General features: G+C 45.5%; 1 protein-coding gene across 1 annotated transcript; it reads left to right on the top strand.

The window, feature by feature from the left end:
• The first annotated feature begins 2,270 nt into the window (after window positions 1-2,270).
• On the top strand, window positions 2,271-4,407 carry LOC134983401 (zinc finger protein 84-like). Its single transcript, XM_063949094.1, has one exon. The coding sequence runs from the start codon at window positions 2,348-2,350 to the stop codon at window positions 3,629-3,631; it is 1,284 nt and encodes a 427-aa protein (XP_063805164.1). The 5' UTR covers window positions 2,271-2,347; the 3' UTR covers window positions 3,632-4,407.
• Window positions 4,408-17,776: the final 13,369 nt, after the last annotated feature.

The raw sequence follows: 17,776 nt of genomic DNA, 5'->3' as shown, positions 1-17,776 counted from the left end.
AGGGTTATTGTTGAGCCATCTGTTGAGAGGCTCCGTTAATATTTCATACTGTTAACTGGGTATAATATCACGAGTTATACGGTGTGATTGGTGTGGTTGGTATGAGACTTACCCGGGATTCAAAATCCTTCCTTATTGTGTCAGCTCTTCAGGGCAAAGTATCCTAACTGAGGTCTGGAGGAGGGTCATAGTGGGAGGAGCCAGTTACACCAGGTAGTTCTAAAGCTTTCTTTAGATGTGCCCAGTCTCCCGCGGAGCCGCTATTCCCCACGGTCCTTACGGAGTCCCAGCATCCACTACGGACTACGAGAAATAGATTTACCGGTGAGTAAAATCTTATTTTTATTACTTTATTCAGCTCTTTATACACTTAACTTTGTGTTTAATATTTCAACGATTTATCTTACATACTTTACTGTACTTAATAAAGGTTATATATTATTTATTAGTGCGCAAACAGGACAGCACTTTCTCTTCTATGGTGTTTTATTATAGCAATGTCCATGTCACCTCTAGTAATCCCACATGAGCGCCTACGTCACCTCTAGTAATCCCACATAAGCATCCATGTCACCTCCTAGTAATCCCACATAAGCATCCATGTCACCTCTAGTAATCCCACATGAGCGCCCACGTCACCTCTAGCAATCCCACATGAGCGTCCGTGTCACCTCTAGTAATCCCACATGAGCGCCCGTGTCACCTCTAGTAATCCCAAATGAGCGTCCATGTCACCTCTAATAATCCCCCATGTCACCTCCTAGTAATCCCCCAAAAGCATCCATGTCACCTCTAGTAATCCCACATGAGCGCCCGTGTCACCTCTAGTAATCCCACATGAGCGTCCATGTCACCTCTAGTAATCCCACATGAGCATCCGTGTCACCTCTAGTACGCCCACATGAGCGTTCCATGTCACCTCTATTAATCCCACATGAGTGTCCGTGTCACCTCTAGTAATCCCACATGAGCGTCCGTGTCACCTCTAGTAATCCCACATGAGCGCCCATGTCACCTAGTAATCCCACATGAGCGTCCATGTCACCTCTAATAATCCCCCATGAGCATCCATGTCACCTCTAGTAATCCCACATGAGCGTCCATGTCACCTCTAATAATCCCACATGAGCGTCTGTGTCACCTCTAGTAATCCCACATGAGCGTCCATGTCCCCTCTAGTAATCCCACATGAGCGCCAATGTCCCCTCTAGTAATCCCACATGAGCGCCAATGTCCCCTCTAGTTATCCCACATGAGCATCCGTGTCACCTCTAGTAATCCCACATGAGCGCCCACGTCACCTCTAGTAATCCCACATGAGCGCCCACGTCACCTCTAGTAATCCCATATGAGCGTCCGTGTCACCTCTAGTAATCCCATATGAGCGTCCGTGTCACCTCTAGTAATCCCATATGAGCGTCCGTGTCACCTCTAGTAATCCCATATGAGCGCCCACGTCACCTCTAGTAATCCCACTTGAGCGTCCATGTCACCTCTAGTAATCCCACTTGAGCCTTCAGTGTTGATCAAGCTCCAGTCTAAGCATCCTAGTTTTTTGTTTTTTAATAAACATAAAAGCACTGATTACAGGTAAAAAAAAAAGTGGCAGTTATAGAATTATATATTGTATCCTGTTACATCCTGGGTCTTGTCTGCTCATTTTATATATTAATGTATTTTATTTCCAGCAGATGGACCCACAAGCAGGAATATCTCAGAAGGACATCTAATGTTATCCCTGGATTGTGAAATAACAGATATCGACAGTAGACAGGATTCTCCAGGAGATAACCTCATTACCCCAATTATACATCCAGCTCTATCAACTGATCCCCCTGATCCTGGGAAATGTTCTCCTGATCACTCTGATATTGGTGCATCTATTACAGCTCTGAGATTAGATACAGAGTTTCCCTGTTCTACAGATGCCAAATGTTTTACACAGAACACAAACCGTATTACTCATCAGCCAGCTAAGGCAGGTGGGAGGCCATTTCCATGTTCTGAGTGTGGGAAATGTTTTACATATAAATCAGATCTTGTTACACATCAGAGACGTCACACTGGTGAGAAGCCATTTCCATGTTCTGAGTGTGGGAAATTTTTTACAAGTAAATCAAATCTTGTTACACATCAGAGACTTCACACAGGTGAGAAGCCGTATTCCTGTTCTGAGTGTGGGAAATGTTTTGCACAGAAATCTGATCTTTTTAAACATCAGAAAAGTCACACAGGTGAGAAGCCGTATTCCTGTTCTGAGTGTGGGAAATGTTTTGCATCGAAATCATATCTTGTTACACATCAGAGAAGTCACACAGGTGAGAAGCCGTATTCCTGTTCTGAGTGTATGAAATGTTTTCCACAGAAATCAGATCTTATTACACATCAGAGAAGTCACACAGGTGAGAAGCCGTATTCCTGCTCTGAGTGTGGGAAATTTTTTGCATCGAAATCAAATCTTGTTACACATCAGAGAAGTCACACAGGTGAGAAGCCGTATTCCTGTTCTGAGTGTGGGAAATGTTTTACATCGAAATCGGATCTTTTTAAACATCAGAGAAGGCACACAGGTGAGAAGCCGTATTCCTGTTCTGAGTGTATGAAATGTTTTACACAGAAATCAGGTCTTGTTACACATCAGAGAAGGCACACAGGTGAGAAGCCGTATTCCTGTTCTGAGTGTATGAAATGTTTTCCACAGAAATCAGGTCTTGTTACACATCAGAGAAGTCACACTGGTGAGGAGCCATTTCCATATTCTGAGTGTGGGAAATTTTTTACAAATAAATCAAATCTTGTTACACATCAGAGAAGTCACACAGGTGAGAAGCCGTATTCCTGTTCTGAGTGTGGGAAATGTTTTGCACATAAATCGTCTCTTTTTAAACATCAGAGAAGTCACACAGGTGAGAAGCCGTATTCCTGTTCTGAGTGTGGGAAATGTTTTGCATCGAAATCAAATCTTGTTACACATCAGAGAAGTCACACAGGTGAGAAGCAGTATTCCTGTTCTGAGTGTATGAAATGTTTTCCACAGAAATCAGATCTTATTACACATCAGAGAAGTCACACTGGTGAGAAGCCATTTCCATGTTCTGAGTGTGGGAAATGTTTTGCATCAAAATCAAATCTTGTTGCACATCAGAAAAGTCACACAGGTGAGAAGCCGTATTCCTGTTCTGAGTGTGGGAAATGTTTTGTATCGAAACCAAATCTTGTTACACATCAGAGAAGTCACACAGGTGAGAAGCCATATTCCTGTTCTGAGTGTGGGAAATGTTTTCCACAGAAATCGGCTCTTGTTACACATCAGAGAAGTCACACAGGTGAGCAGCCATATTCCTGTTCTGAGTGTGGGAAATGTTTTGCACACAAATCATCTTTTGTTAGTCATCAGAGAAGTCACACAGGTGAGAAGCCGTATTCCTGTTCTGTGTGTGGGAAATGTTTTCCACAGAAATCGGCTCTTGTTACACATCAGAGAAGTCACACAGGTGAGAAGCCGTATTCCTGTTCTGAGTGTGGGAAATTTTTTGCAACAAAATCAAATCTTGTTACACATCAGAGAAGTCACACAGGTGAGAAGCCGTATTCCTGTTCTAAGTGTGGGAAATGTTTTACACAGAAATGAGGTCTTGATACACATCAGCGATTTCACAGGTGAGAAGCCATTTTCATGCTGTGAGAGAAATAAATCCGCTCTTGTTGAACATATTAGACATTACCCAAGCACGGAATCATTTAAATCTTCTGGAGTATAATTATCACTGTCATGCAATGTTCCTCAAGGGTCAATCCTATCTCCTATGCTTCATGCAATATACAGTCTGGTCCATATATGTTGGGACATCGACACAATTCTCATATTTTGGGCTCTATACACCACCACAATGGATTTGAAATTAAACAAACAAGATGTGCTTTAACTGCAGACTTTCCGCTTTAATTTGAGGGTATATACATCAAAATCAGGTGAACGGTGTAGGAATTAAAATGGTTTTTATATGTGCCTCCCACTTTTTAAGGGACCAAAAGTAATGGTACAAACTAAACAATCCTAAATCAAATATTGTAAATCAGTAGATCAGTGCGCTCGTCCAGTTCAACAAAAAATACTTTACTACTTAATGTGGTCGCAGCCCGGATCAGTGTTTCGTGAATTGAGCTTTGACATATTTTCCAAGGGCGATCTGATTACCATCTCCTAGATGAAGACCTGGATACAATATCCATACTGATATGCAAATATTTATCTGGTACGCATATAAATTTTGTGTGATAACTGAATTTAATCCCACATACGGAAATATACTACGCTATATAGCGATTCTTTGTGTCTCCTAGCAGCATTTAGATCCCAGCAGTAACCTGGACTAAAGAATGGGGGACGGATACGCCATGTGTCAAGCCGTACGCTATAATATTCTTGCGTGTGACAAAACTAGTGATGAGCGGATTCGGTTTTACTCTGTTCTCAAAACGGCATCTTATTGGCTTACAGATGTCATGTGTTTTGTATAGCCAAAAAGATTCTGTTTTGAGATCCGAGTAAAACCGAATCCGCTCATCACTAGACAAAACTGATTGAAAAATACTACACCATAGTCGCTCTCTTGTTTCTTCCTTTGTTTCCAGAATCCTAAATCAAACTTTTACTTTTTAATACTTTGTTGCAAATCCTTTTGTCAGTTACAGCCTGAAGTCTGGAAAGCATAGACATCACCAGACGCTGGGTTTCATCCCTGGTGATGCTATGCCAGGCCTCTACTGCAAATGTCTTCAGTTCCTGCTTGTTCTTGGGGCATTTTCTCTTCCGTTTTGTCTTCATCAAGTGAAATGCATGCTCAATCGGATTCAGGTCAGGTGATTGACTTGGCCATTGCATAACATTCCACTTATTTGCCTTAAACGCTTTGGTTGCTTTCGCAGTATGCGTCGGGTCATTGTCCATCTGCACTGTGAAGCGCCTTCCAGTGAGTTCCGAAACATTTGACTGAATATGAGCAGATAAAACTGCCCAAAACACTTCAGCATTCATCCTGCTGCTTTTATCAGCAGTCACATCAATAAATACAAGGAAACCAGTTCCATTGGCATCCATACATGCCCACGCCATGACACTACCACCACCATGCTTCACTGATGAGCTGGTAGGTTTTGGATCATGAGCAGTTCCTTTCCTTCTCCATACTCTTTTCTTCCCATCACTCTGGTACAAGTTGATATTTGTCTCATCTGTCCATAGGATGTTGTTCCAGGACTGTAAAGGCTTTTTTAGATGTTGTTTGCAAACTCTAATCTGGTCTTCCTGTTTTATTGCTCACCAATGGTTTACATCTTGTGGTGAACCCTCTATATTCACTCTTGTGAAGTCCTGGAGAGTGTTCTTGATCTGGGCAACTGTTGTGATGGGGTTCGTGCTATTTAGTACACTAGTAGTGTACTAAATAGCACGAACAGCTTGTAACGTAGAGTGGCAAGTTTAATCTTTCTATGTATAATGGAGAGAAATAAAAGCTCCTCCCTAAGTTCCTGGATGCCAAATCACTGTCCTTAGTATCTCTGTACGTTTTTTCTATTAGAGTACTAATTAGCACGAACAGCTTATAATGAACAACACAGATTCTCACAACACAGATTCTCTAATGCCGACGATCTACAGTACTGTGTTGCTCGAACAGTTAGTTGCGTCAGAATACACTAATTTATACTTACTGGTATGTCTATACGTGCTCATTACCGCTGTGTATTTTAGATAGTGAATGAGTCACTCCTGCAGATTTATCCCGATTTGTGTGAAACCTGTGTGCACCCTTCTGTTGAATGTTTTACAATGGATTACACAGAAAAAATAATAATAAAGTGAATGTGACGGGAACACAAAAAAAATTGACACTTTGGGAATCGAACCCGGTACACTCAGCATGGCAGACCGGAGCCTTCATCGCTAGCCCACAGCACTGCACGGAAAATACTCAAGTTCATGTGTAAAAGTACTACAAAGAGCGATTCCTCCCCATTGGTCTTTGTTTATGCCGTTAGGGGACTCGGACGCTCATTTCGTGCACTGTACATACTGTAAAGTCAATGAGCTACATTAGTTGTGTCTGCATACACAAGTGTTTTAACACGTTCATTTGCATCTGTATAAACTATACACACAGGGATTTGGCATCCAGAAACTTAGGGAGGAGCTTTTATCTCTCCCCATTATACTTAATACTACGGGATTTGGACACTCGCATATCCCTAACATCAATAGACCATACTGTATCTGTAACACGTTCATTTGCATCTGTATATGCTGTACTATTTGCACCTTTACTGTATATACTGTTATAGACTTTATGACATACTGTAGCATAATGTAGCGTAATGAGATGCACCAGTAAAGTAGTTCTTACGCTGTAGTTCAGTATTGTATTTTAATGGAGACCACACGCTTGCGCATTGGTGATTTAAAAAAGCGACATCTGGTGGATGATCTTAGGTATTACACTCAAAGGTAACGCCAAACGCTCTGTGTGCCTTCCTACGACTAGGCGCGCCTCCTTGCGCCCAGGTACGCTGCGTATGCCTGATCGCGACTAACGTTTCAGTCAGCCAAGATAACGTAGGACCCGTCTGTATATTTAGTTCCTAAATAATACATCCCAAATGCTTAGGTCTTTTTTCTGCTGTTTATTTTGTATCTTGTGCTTTGTGTAAATGTGAATGTCTAATACCAGTTTCCACAATCTGTATTGCTGCACGACAATATGGCGGCCATTGGAACGTGTTTTCACTTCTAGTTTGCCTAACTTGTTGCTGACACTCATCTTGATAAGGAGTGCTGAGTGTTTTCTGATACAAGATCCTGTCCATATATACCCTGTACATTACCATGTGCATTAGAGTCACCCGGGTTCCATCTGCGGTGGTTTGTTGTATGTTACATCTATATGGTGCGGATACTCCTCTGTATGATCTCATAATAAAAGCTTTTGTCTGCATCTAATTATTGCATTAAATCTTTTATTTTTATTCTGTTTTATATTCCCGTCTGAGTAATTACGCCATAATGTCTAATCTCGGAGTGGACCCCAGAAGATGTAAAGAAACCGTGTAAGTGTTCCATCATTCTGTTACGTGTAAGCATACAGGTAAGTGATGGCACGGTGGTCACTGTCCGTCACATTCCGGTGGTATAATGGAAGTGGGACTGTCTGGGCTTATTCTAGTCTACTGCAGAAATAAAAAAATCAGCCTTTATCCTGCTTAAAAAAATGACAAAGCCCATAAATCAAGCTTGCCCGGACAAGAAAGAAGCCACATTAATGGTGGCACATCATATAGGCTGAGGACCCATGCTTCTGCTATATATGGCATAACCCTCTTTGTTGACAAAAACCTTTCCTTCACCATTCACAATGTCCACCATTGCCCTTTCAGAAGGGACACAACTTTGCTTGTTCCACCTACTTCACAGAGCCCAGGACCATCTCCATGACCATTTCATGTTTATCTGGGAGGTTCATGGCCTGAGATGACCACAGAACCACCAGGTAGTTGCCAAGAAGAGAGAGGGGGAGCGCCGTCAATAGCAGCTGGTAAGAGGGGTGGTAAATCCCCTGGTGGATAAATATACAGCAAAAGAAAAGAATTACCAGCGCTGGCTGATCATGTATGATTAATAGGTACTATACATCCGAAAGGCTTAGTGAATTAAAAACCACAGTTATTCCACATGTAAAAACACACACAAAAAATAAATAAAATAAATAACATTGAGAAATAAATGATTAAAAATTAGAATATGCCACAATATGCCTGTGTTGATGATTTAGATGTCCACATGAACTGCTAGTGATGGACATTTCCAGTGACCTTGGTCCTCTCTGAGTGTCATTAGCCGTTGATGTGGACATCTAAATCATCAACTCAGGCATATTGTGGCATATTCTAACTTTTAATTTATTTCTCAATTTTTTTTTAATTTTTTTTAATGTGTTTTTACATGTGGAATAAATGTGTTTTTTAATTCACTAATCCTTTTGGATGTATAGTACCTATTAATCATACATGATCAGCCAGCGCTGGAAATTCTTTTCTTTTGCAGTGGCCAAGAAGAACCCAGACTCCCCAGGAAGTGGAGAGTCCAAAGATCCACCCCGCATGAGGTAAAGAAGGGACAACCACAGGGTCTAGCTGACCTATTTCCTTCCTAAAAGCTGCTCTTTACCCAGTTTGGTACCTGTGGGATCCCACTCCAATTTCCCTTGAGAGTCCTTACTAATCCCTTCTGAGCCTACTAGTTCCTTCCTCTTCCAACCACTCCTCATTTTTAACCTTTTCACTACCTGCTGTGTGAGTCCCATCCAACCACTCCTCCTCTCCTTGACTCATTGGTGTAGCATCCCCCTTCTCCCACCCCCACCACACTGCTACACTGCAGTTAAGCTGTGAGACTTGCTGCTAGCAGTACTCACTACTCAGCACACACACTCACATCATGATTACACAGCTGTGCCAGAGACACTGTCTCACTGACAACCAGGACGAGACACTCCCAGAAAGGCATGTATGTATGAGTACGGAGAGCGTGGGCGCAGTGGGGCTGCATGACTGACATCTGAGCCTGTCATGTCAGTGAGGTGGATGGGGCATCCCATTCCCAGCTGGAACAGCACACTATATGTAAGAGCTGGAGCGGTGCAGGGCTACTGGCTGACAGCCTATCATCTCGGTGCAGCTGCAGAAGTCTGTAAATGATGGGAAATAACATCTGGCCCATGGCTACTGTGAGGAAATGAGAGGTCTGTGACAATATAGCTATGCCTCATTTCTCTGACGTCCTAGTGGATGCTGGGAACTCCGAAAGGACCATGGGGAATAGCGGCTCCGCAGGAGACTGGGCACAACTAAAGAAAGCTTTTAGACTACCTGGTGTGCACTGGCTCCTCCCACTATGACCCTCCTCCAAGCCTCAGTTAGATTTTTGTGCCCGGCCGAGCTGGATGCACACTAGGGGCTCTCCTGAGCCCCTAAAAAGAAAGTATATTTTAGGTTTTTTATTTTACTGTGAGACCTGCTGGCAACAGGCTCACTGCAACGAGGGACTAAGGGGAGAAGAAGCGAACCTACCTGCTTGCAGCTAGCTTGGGCTTCTTAGGCTACTGGACACCATTAGCTCCACAGGGATCGGCCGCAGGACCCGTCCTTGATGTTCGGTCCCGGAGCCGCGCCGCCATCCCCCTTACAGAGCCAGAAGCAAGAAGAGGTCCGGAAAATCGGCGGCAGAAGACTTCAGTCTTCACCAAGGTAGTGCACAGCACTGCAGCTGTGCGCCATTGCTCCTCATGCACACCACACACTCCGGTCACTGATGGGTGCAGGGCGCGGGGGGGGGGGGGGGGTCACCCTGAGCAGCAATAAAAACACCTTGGCTGGCTAAATAATCACAATATATAGCCCCAGAGGCTATATATGTGATAATTACCCCTGCCAAAATCCATAAAAAAGCGGGAGAAAAGTCAGCAGAAAAAGGGGCGGAGCTATCTCCCTCAGCACACTGGCGCCATTTTTACCTCACAGCTCCCCTGGAAGGAAGCTCCCTGGCTCTCCCCTGCAGTCTGCACTACAGAAGGGTAAAAAAGAGAGGGGGGCACTAAATTTAGGCGCAGTATAAAGATTATAGCAGCTATAGGGGATATAATTCAGTTAGTCACTGTATTATATAGCGCTCTGGTGTGTGCTGGCATACTCTCTCTCTGTCTCCCCAAAGGGCTTTGTGGGGTCCTGTCCTCTGTTAGAGCATTCCCTGTGTGTGTGCGGTGTGTCGGTACAGCTGTGTCGACATGTTTGATGAGGAACAATATGTGGAGGCGGAGCAGATGCCTATAAATGTGATGTCACCCCCTGCGGGGCAGACACCTGAGTGGATGGACTTATGGAAGGAATTACGTGCAAGTGTTGACTCCTTACATAAAAAATTTGATGACATGCTAAATGTGGGACAGCCGGCTTCTCAGCTCGTGCCTGCCCAGGCGTCTCAAAGGCCATCAGGGGCTCTAAAGCGCCCGCTACCTCAGATGGCAGGCACAGATGTCGACACGGATACTGATACCAGTGTCGACGATGAAGAGTCAAATTTAATGTCCACTAGGGCCATTCGTTGCATGATTGAGGCAATGAAAGAGGTATTACACATTTCTGAAGTTTTTCCCCCATCTGAAGAATTAAATGAAGTGTGTGAAGAAGCGTGGGCTTCCCCCGATAAAAAAAATTGGTAATTTCTAAAAAGTTACTAATGGTGTACCCTTTCCCGCCAGAGGATAGGTCACGTTGGGAAACACCTCCTAGGGTGGATAAAGCGCTCACACGTTTGTCAAAGAAGGTGGCACTACCGTCTCCGGATACGGCCGCCCTGAAGGAGCCTGCTGATAGGAAGCAGGAGGCTATCCTGAAGTCTTTGTATGCACACTCAGGCATTATACTTATACCAGCTATTGCTTCAGCATGGATGTGCAGCGCTGCAGCTGCGTGGTCAGATTCCCTGTCGGAAAATATTGACACCCTAGACAGGGACACTATTCTGCTAACCATAGAGCATATAAAAGACTCAGTCTTATACATGAGAGATGCACAGAGGGAGATCTGCCGGCTGGCATCAAAAATAAGTGCATTGTCCATTTCTGCTAGGAGAGGCTTATGGACTCGGCAGTGGACAGGGGATGCAGATTCGAAAAGGCACATGGAAGTTTTGCCTTATAAGGGTGAGGAGTTATTCGGGGATGGTCTCTCGGACCTAGTTTCCACAGCAACAGCTGGGAAGTCAGCATTTTTGCCCCATGTTCCCTCACAGCCTAAGAAAGTGCCGTATTATCAGGTACAGTCCTTTCGACCCCAGAAAAACAGGCGGGGAAAAGGAGGGTCCTTTTTGTCCAGAGGCAGAGGTAGGGGAAAAAGGCTGCAACAAACAGCAGGTTCCCAGGAACAAAAGTCCTCCCCCGCTTCTTCCAAGTCCGCCGCATGACGGTGGGGCTCCACAGGCGGAGCCAGGTACGGTGGGGGGCCGCCTCAAAAATTTCAGCGATCAGTGGGCTCGCTCACAGGTGGATCCCTGGATCCTTCAAATAGTATCTCGGGTACAAGCTGGAATTCGAGGCGTCTCCCCCCCCCCCCCCCCGCCGTTTCCTCAAATCTGCCTTGCCGATAACTCCCTCAGGCAGGGAGGCTGTGCTAGCGGCAATTCACAAGCTGTATTCCCAGCAGGTGATTGTCAAGGTGCCCCTACTTCAACAAGGACGGGGTTACTATTCCACACTGTTTGTGGTACTGAAACCGGACGGTTCGGTGAGACCAATTTGAAATTTGAAATCCTTGAACACATACATAAAAAAATTCAAGTTCAAGATGGAATCGCTCAGGGCGATTATTGCAAGCCTGGACGAGGGGGATTATATGGTATCTCTGGACATCAAGGATGCTTACCTGCATGTCCCCATTTACCATCCTCACCAGGAGTACCTCAGATTTGTGGTACAGGATTGCCATTACCAATTCCAGACACTGCCGTTTGGACTCTTCACGGCACCGAGGGTGTTTATCAAGGTAATGGCAGAAATGATGATACTCCTTCGAAAAAAGGGAGTTTTAATTATCCCGTACTTGGACGATCTCCTTATAAAGGTGAGGTCCAAGGAGCAGTTGTTGGTCGGGGTAGCACTATCTCGGGAAGTGCTACAACAGCATGGATGGATTCTAAACATTCCAAAGTCACAGCTGGTTCCTACCACACGCCTACTGTTCCTGGGGATGGTTCTGGACACAGAACAGAAAAAAGTGTTTCTCCCGATGGAGAAGGCCGAGGAGCTGTCATCTCTAGTCAGAGACCTCCTGAAACCAAAACAGGTGTCGGTGCATCACTGCACATGAGTCCTGGGAAAAATGGTAGCTTCCTACGAAGCAATTCCATTCGGCAGGTTTCATGCAAGAATTTTTTAGTGGGACCTCTTGGACAAGTGGTCAGGATCGCATCTTCAGATGCATCGGCTGATAACCCTGTCTCCAAGGACCAGGGTATCTCTGTTGTGGTGGCTGCAGACGGCTCATCTTCTAGAGGGCCGCAGATTTGGCATACAGGACTGGGTCCTGGTGACCATGGATGCCAGCCTTCGAGGGTGGGGGGCAGTCACACAGGGAAGAAATTTCCAAGGACTTTGGTCAAGTCAGGAGTCTACACATAAATATTCTGGAACTGAGGGCCATTTACAATGCCCTAAGTCAGGCAAGGCCCCTGCTTCAAAACCAGCCGGTTCTGATCCAATCAGACAACATCACGGCAGTCGCCCATGTAAACCGACAGGGCGGCACAAGAAGCAGGATGGCAATGGCAGAAGGCACAAGGATTCTCCGATGGGCGGAAAATCACATCTTAGCACTGTCAGCAGTGTTCATTCCGGGAGTGGACAACTGGGAAGCAGACTTCCTCAGCAGACACGACCTACACCCGGGAGAGTGGGGACTTCATCCAGAAGTCTTCCAACTGATGATAAATCATTGGGAAAGGCCACAGGTGGACATGATGGCATCTCACCTAAACAAAAAACTAGAGAGATATTGCGCAAGGTCAAGGGACCCTCAGGCGATAGCTGTGGACGCCCTAGTGACACCGTGGGTGTACCAGTCGGTTTATGTGTTCCCTCCTCTGCCTCTCATACCAAAGGTACTGAGAATAATAAGAAGGCGAGGAGTAAGAACGATACTCGTGGTTCCGGATTGGCCAAGAAGAACTTGGTACCCAGAACTTCAAGAAATTATATCAGAGGACCCATGGCCTCTACCGCTCAGACAGGATCTGCTACAGCAGGGGCCCTGTCTGTTCCAAGACATACCGCGGCTGCGTTTGACGGCATGGCGGTTGAATACCGGATCCTAAAGGAAAAGGGCATTCCGGATGAAGTAATTCCTACGCTGATAAAAGCCAGGAAAGAAGTAACCGCAAACCATTATCACCGTATTTGGCGAAAATATGTTGCATGTTGTGAGGCCAGGAAGGCCCCAATGGAGGAATTTCAGCTGGGTCGATTTCTGCACTTCCTACAGTCAGGAGTGACTATGGGCCTAAAATTGGGTTCCATTAAGGTCCAGATTTCGGCTCTGTCGATTTTCTTCCAGAAAGAACTGGCTTCACTGCCTGAAGTTCAGACATTTGTAAAGGGAGTACTGCATATTCAGCCCCCTTTTGTGCCTCCAGTGGCACCTTGGGATCTCAACATGGTGTTGAGTTTTCTAAAATCTCATTGGTTTGAGCCACTTAAAACCGTGGATCTGAAATATCTCACGTGGAAAGTGGTCATGTTATTGGCCTTGGCTTCGGCCAGGCGTTTATCAGAATTGGCGGCTTTGTCTTGTAAAAGCCCTTATCTGATTTTCCATATGAATAGGGCAGAATTGAGGACTCGCCCCAGTTTCTCCCTAAGGTGGTATCAGCTTTTCACTTGAACCAACCTATTGTAGTGCCTGCGGCTACTAGGGACCTGGAGGATTCCAAGTTACTGGACGTGGTCAGGGCCTTGAAAATTTATGTTTCCAGGACGGCTGGAGTCAGGAAAACTGACTCGCTGTTTATCCTGTATGCACCCAACAAGCTGGGTGCTCCTGCTTCTAAGCAGTCTATTGCGCGCTGGATTTGTAGCACTATTCAGCTGGCGCATTCTGCGGTGGGATTGCCACATCCTAAATCAGTAAAAGCCCACTCCACGAGGAAAATGGGCTCATCTTGGGCGGCTGCCCGAGGGTTCTCGGCTTTGCAACTTTGCCGAGCTGCTACTTGGTCAGGGGCAAACACGTTTGCTAAATTCTACAAATTTGATACCCTGGCTGAGGAGGACCTGGAGTTCTCTCATTCGGTGCTGCAGAGTCATCCGCACTCTCCCGCCCGTTTGGGAGCTTTGGTATAATCCCCATGGTCCTTTCGGAGTTCCCAGCATCCACTAGGACGTCAGAGAAAACAAGATTTTACTCACCGGTAAATCTTTTTCTCGTAGTCCGTAGTGGATGCTGGGCGCCCATCCCAAGTGCGGATTGTCTGCAATACTTGTATATAGTTATTGCCTAACTAAAGGGTTATTGTTATGAGCCATCTGTTGAGAGGCTCAGTTATGTTTCATACTGTTAACTGGGTATAGTATCACGAGTTATATGGTGTGATTGGTGTGGCTGGTATGAGTCTTACCCGGGATTCCAAATCCTTCCTTATTGTGTCAGCTCTTCCGGGCACAGTATCCTAACTGAGGCTTGGAGGAGGGTCATAGTGGGAGGAGCCAGTGCACACCAGGTAGTCTAAAAGCTTTCTTTTAGTTGTGCCCATTCTCCTGCGGAGCCCCTATTCCCCATGGTCCTTTCGGAGTTCCCAGCATCCACTACGGACTACGAGAAAAAGTTTTACCGGTGAGTAAAATCTTATTTTCTTATGTCAAATATGTACTTTTTATCCCTATACATTCAATTCATCTATTTCCTCATTCTCCATAACATGTCCATTACTGCTCACCCAATATTGTTTAAATCAACCTTAATATTGTTAATATATGCAATTGTGTTATGTAATCTGTTACCCTTTAGATAATGTATTCAAGTTAGACCTAGTTTTCTATCGTTTACTACCACCACAGTGGACACTCAAAGGGTGAGTCATATAAGGTACCATTATCCCTTTTTGTTTACTCCCTATAGTCCGACAGTGAGCTGACCAGACATGGTTGTTCTTTGGCTGATGTAATCACCTTGATTAGAATATGTATTGTATTCCAATGCTGTAAGATCCTTAGACAAAGAAGTCACACACACTCCATGTAATATGAAGCTTCTGGGGGTATAAGTAGAGCTAACCAGAGAGCTGAAAGAGATTCTATGCTCCTTGACTAAGATGTGATGTTCTGTCAGGAGTTTGTGGTGGGAATTTTCATGTGGAATTGGATTACAGAGGTGTGCTGAGCTGTTTATAGCCCATACTGTTCAATAAACCACTGTTGGTTTTTAATTTACCACTGTGCCTGAGTGATTTGGAACCCAGTATCTTCACAGCTACTATCGATGGCGGGTAACTACCTGTCTCTCTGCCTTTGATGGTAAAACTAGTTATCATCAGGTATAAACCATCAATGATTCCTGATCATCAATAGTTGATGGCCAATCCTAGACCAGACCGAGAGACCACAGCCACCACCAGATCCACAATGTGTACCTAGAAGCTTCCACATCTGGCACTTGGTCACCCACCATCAGATCTACCTTCTCCTAGAGAGCCACCTCTCCACAGCTTTCCACATCTAAGCTGGAACTCTGCAGGTTTCCTTCACCACCAGCTTGGATCTCCTTTGCATCAGTATCCTGGCCAGCCTCAGACAGGTCCATGGAATCAGCATTATGATAACTTTTGACTCTCTATTTGCTGCAGCTGCTGTATAGTTCCTGTGATTTCCTCCAGCTCATTAACCAGCTGCACCAGCTCCTCATTTCATGTAACTCTCCCAGCTGCTGTAACAGTTTTTTCTCCTGCAGGGTCCACAGGTTATCCATAGGATAACATTGGGATATGATGATGCAACAGTGGATTTGCACCAAATGGTCAAAGCTTTTGGCCTCCCAGCATGCAGTGGGCCCGTCCATATATCCCCACCTCCTGGCTCAGGCAAATCAGTTTTTTGTTTGGTGTGGCAGGAGCCAGTCCATGGTCAAGAGGGCTTCTGGTTTTTAGCAGCTATAAGCTTTCTTATTTTATTTTTAGTCTTTTTCTTGAGTGATCTTTCTAAAAAGCGTCTTACACCTACCTTAGAAAGAGTAGCTCCAACAATGCCCCGCCGAGACATGACAACGCTTACCCACATTTACAGTGCTGTTTTGGCGGGAGTCTGCATCGGATATACTAGCAAGTCCAGCAGAAGTTACCTGGCTGTGACCGGAGCATGGGGAGAAGGTAAGGCATCGGTTCTGCTTAGAGGGGGAACACGGACCCAGCCGCACAGTTTTGGAGGAGACTACCAGTCACTGATGCAGCTGCCACCTATGGTGCACCGTGCTAGGCCTTCAGGATCATAGGCTCCAGAGGTAGTATGAGGCCACCATCCCTGGGATTGATGTCAGCTGTGGGGAGTCAGACGCTCCCCTGCTCACCCCTCCCATGAACCATTTTCCGGCTTCCATCTGAGACACTGGGGTATATTTACTAAGGTCCCGATTTTGACCGAGATGCCGTTTTTTCTTCAAAGTGTCATCTCGGTAATTTACTAAACTCAAATCACGGCAGTGATGAGGGCATTCGTATTTTTTTGGAAGTCCAACAAAAAAAATACGAATGAATACACCATCGGTCAAAACACGGCTGTTTAAGTATGAATCTCGGTCATTTACTAAGAAGTGCAAAGCAAAAAAAAAAAAAACACTGCCGTGAAAAATTACAACTCGTAAAAAAAGTGCTAAAAAAACCCAGACCTGCTTTTTATATCCGTGATTGGATAGGCATGCACGGATCCATGAGATCCGTGCATGTATATCAGTGGGAAGGGGTGGGAAAGTGCTTATTTTCCCCCAAAAAATTGCGTGGGGTCCCCCTCCTAAGCATAACCAGCCTCGGGCTCTTTGAGCCGATCCTGGTTGCAGAAATATGGGGAAAAAATTGACAGGGGTTCCCCCATATTTAAGCAACCAGCATCGGGCTCTGCGCCTGGTCCTGGTTCCAAAAATACGGGGGACAAAAAGAGTAGGGGTCCCCCGTATTTTTAAAACCAGCACCAGGCTCCACAAGCTGGACAGATAATGCCACAGCCGGGGGTCACTTTTATATAGTGCCCTGCGGCCGTGGCATCAAAAATCCAACTAGCCACCCCTGGCCGGGGTACCCTGGGGGAGTGGGGACCCCTTCAATCAAGGGGTCCCCCCCCCAGCCACCCAAGGGCCAGGGGTGAAGCCCGAGGCTGTCCCCCCCCATCCAATGGGCTGCGGATGGGGGGCTGATAGCCTTTGTTGAATTTGAAAAGATATTGTTTTTAGTAGCAGTACTACAAGTCCCAGCAAGCCTCCCCCGCATGCTGGTACTTGGAGAACCACAAGTACCAGCATGCGGCGGAAAATGGGCCCGCTGGTACCTGTAGTACTATTACTAAAAAAATACCCCAAAAAACACAAGACACACACACCTTGAAAGTAAAGTTTTATTACATACATCCACACAAACATACATACATACTTACCTATATCCCCACGCAGGTCGGTCCTCTTGTCCAGTAGAATCCAAGGGGTACCTGTTGAATAAATTATACTCACCAGCTCCAGGGTCCCAGGCTCCTCGTAGCATCACTTTGTAATCCACGTACTTGAATAAAAAAATAAAACGGACACCCGAGCCACGCACTGAAAGGGGACCCATGTTTTCACATGGGTCCCTTTTCCCCGACTGCCAGAAACCCACTCTGACTTCTGTCTAAGTGGGTTTCTTCAGCCAATCAGGGAGCGCCACGTTGTAGCACTCTCCTGATCGGCTGTGTGCTCCTGTACTGAGTGACAGGCAGCACGCGGCAGTGTTACAATGTAGCGCCTATGCGCTCCATTGTAACCAATGGTGGGAACTTTCTGCTCAGCGGTGAGGTCACTTTCGGTCAACCGCAGGGCAGAAAGTTCCCACCATGTGTCTTGTGTTTTTTTGAGTATTTTTTGAATAATAGTACTACAGGTACCAGCGGGCCCGTTTTTCCGCCGCATGCTGGTACTTGTGGTTCTCCAAGTACCAGCATGC

Source organism: Pseudophryne corroboree (assembly GCF_028390025.1).
Source record: "Pseudophryne corroboree isolate aPseCor3 chromosome 3 unlocalized genomic scaffold, aPseCor3.hap2 SUPER_3_unloc_14, whole genome shotgun sequence".
In the NCBI taxonomy this organism is placed as follows: Eukaryota; Metazoa; Chordata; class Amphibia; order Anura; family Myobatrachidae; genus Pseudophryne; species Pseudophryne corroboree.
Note: the sequence above shows the minus strand (reverse complement) of the source record. Positions and strands in the feature narration are given on the sequence as shown.

Coding starts and splice junctions, on each gene's coding strand:
- LOC134983401 (XM_063949094.1), top strand. CDS start 2,348: ATGAAATGTTTTCCACAGAAATCAGATCTTATTACACATCAGAGAAGT.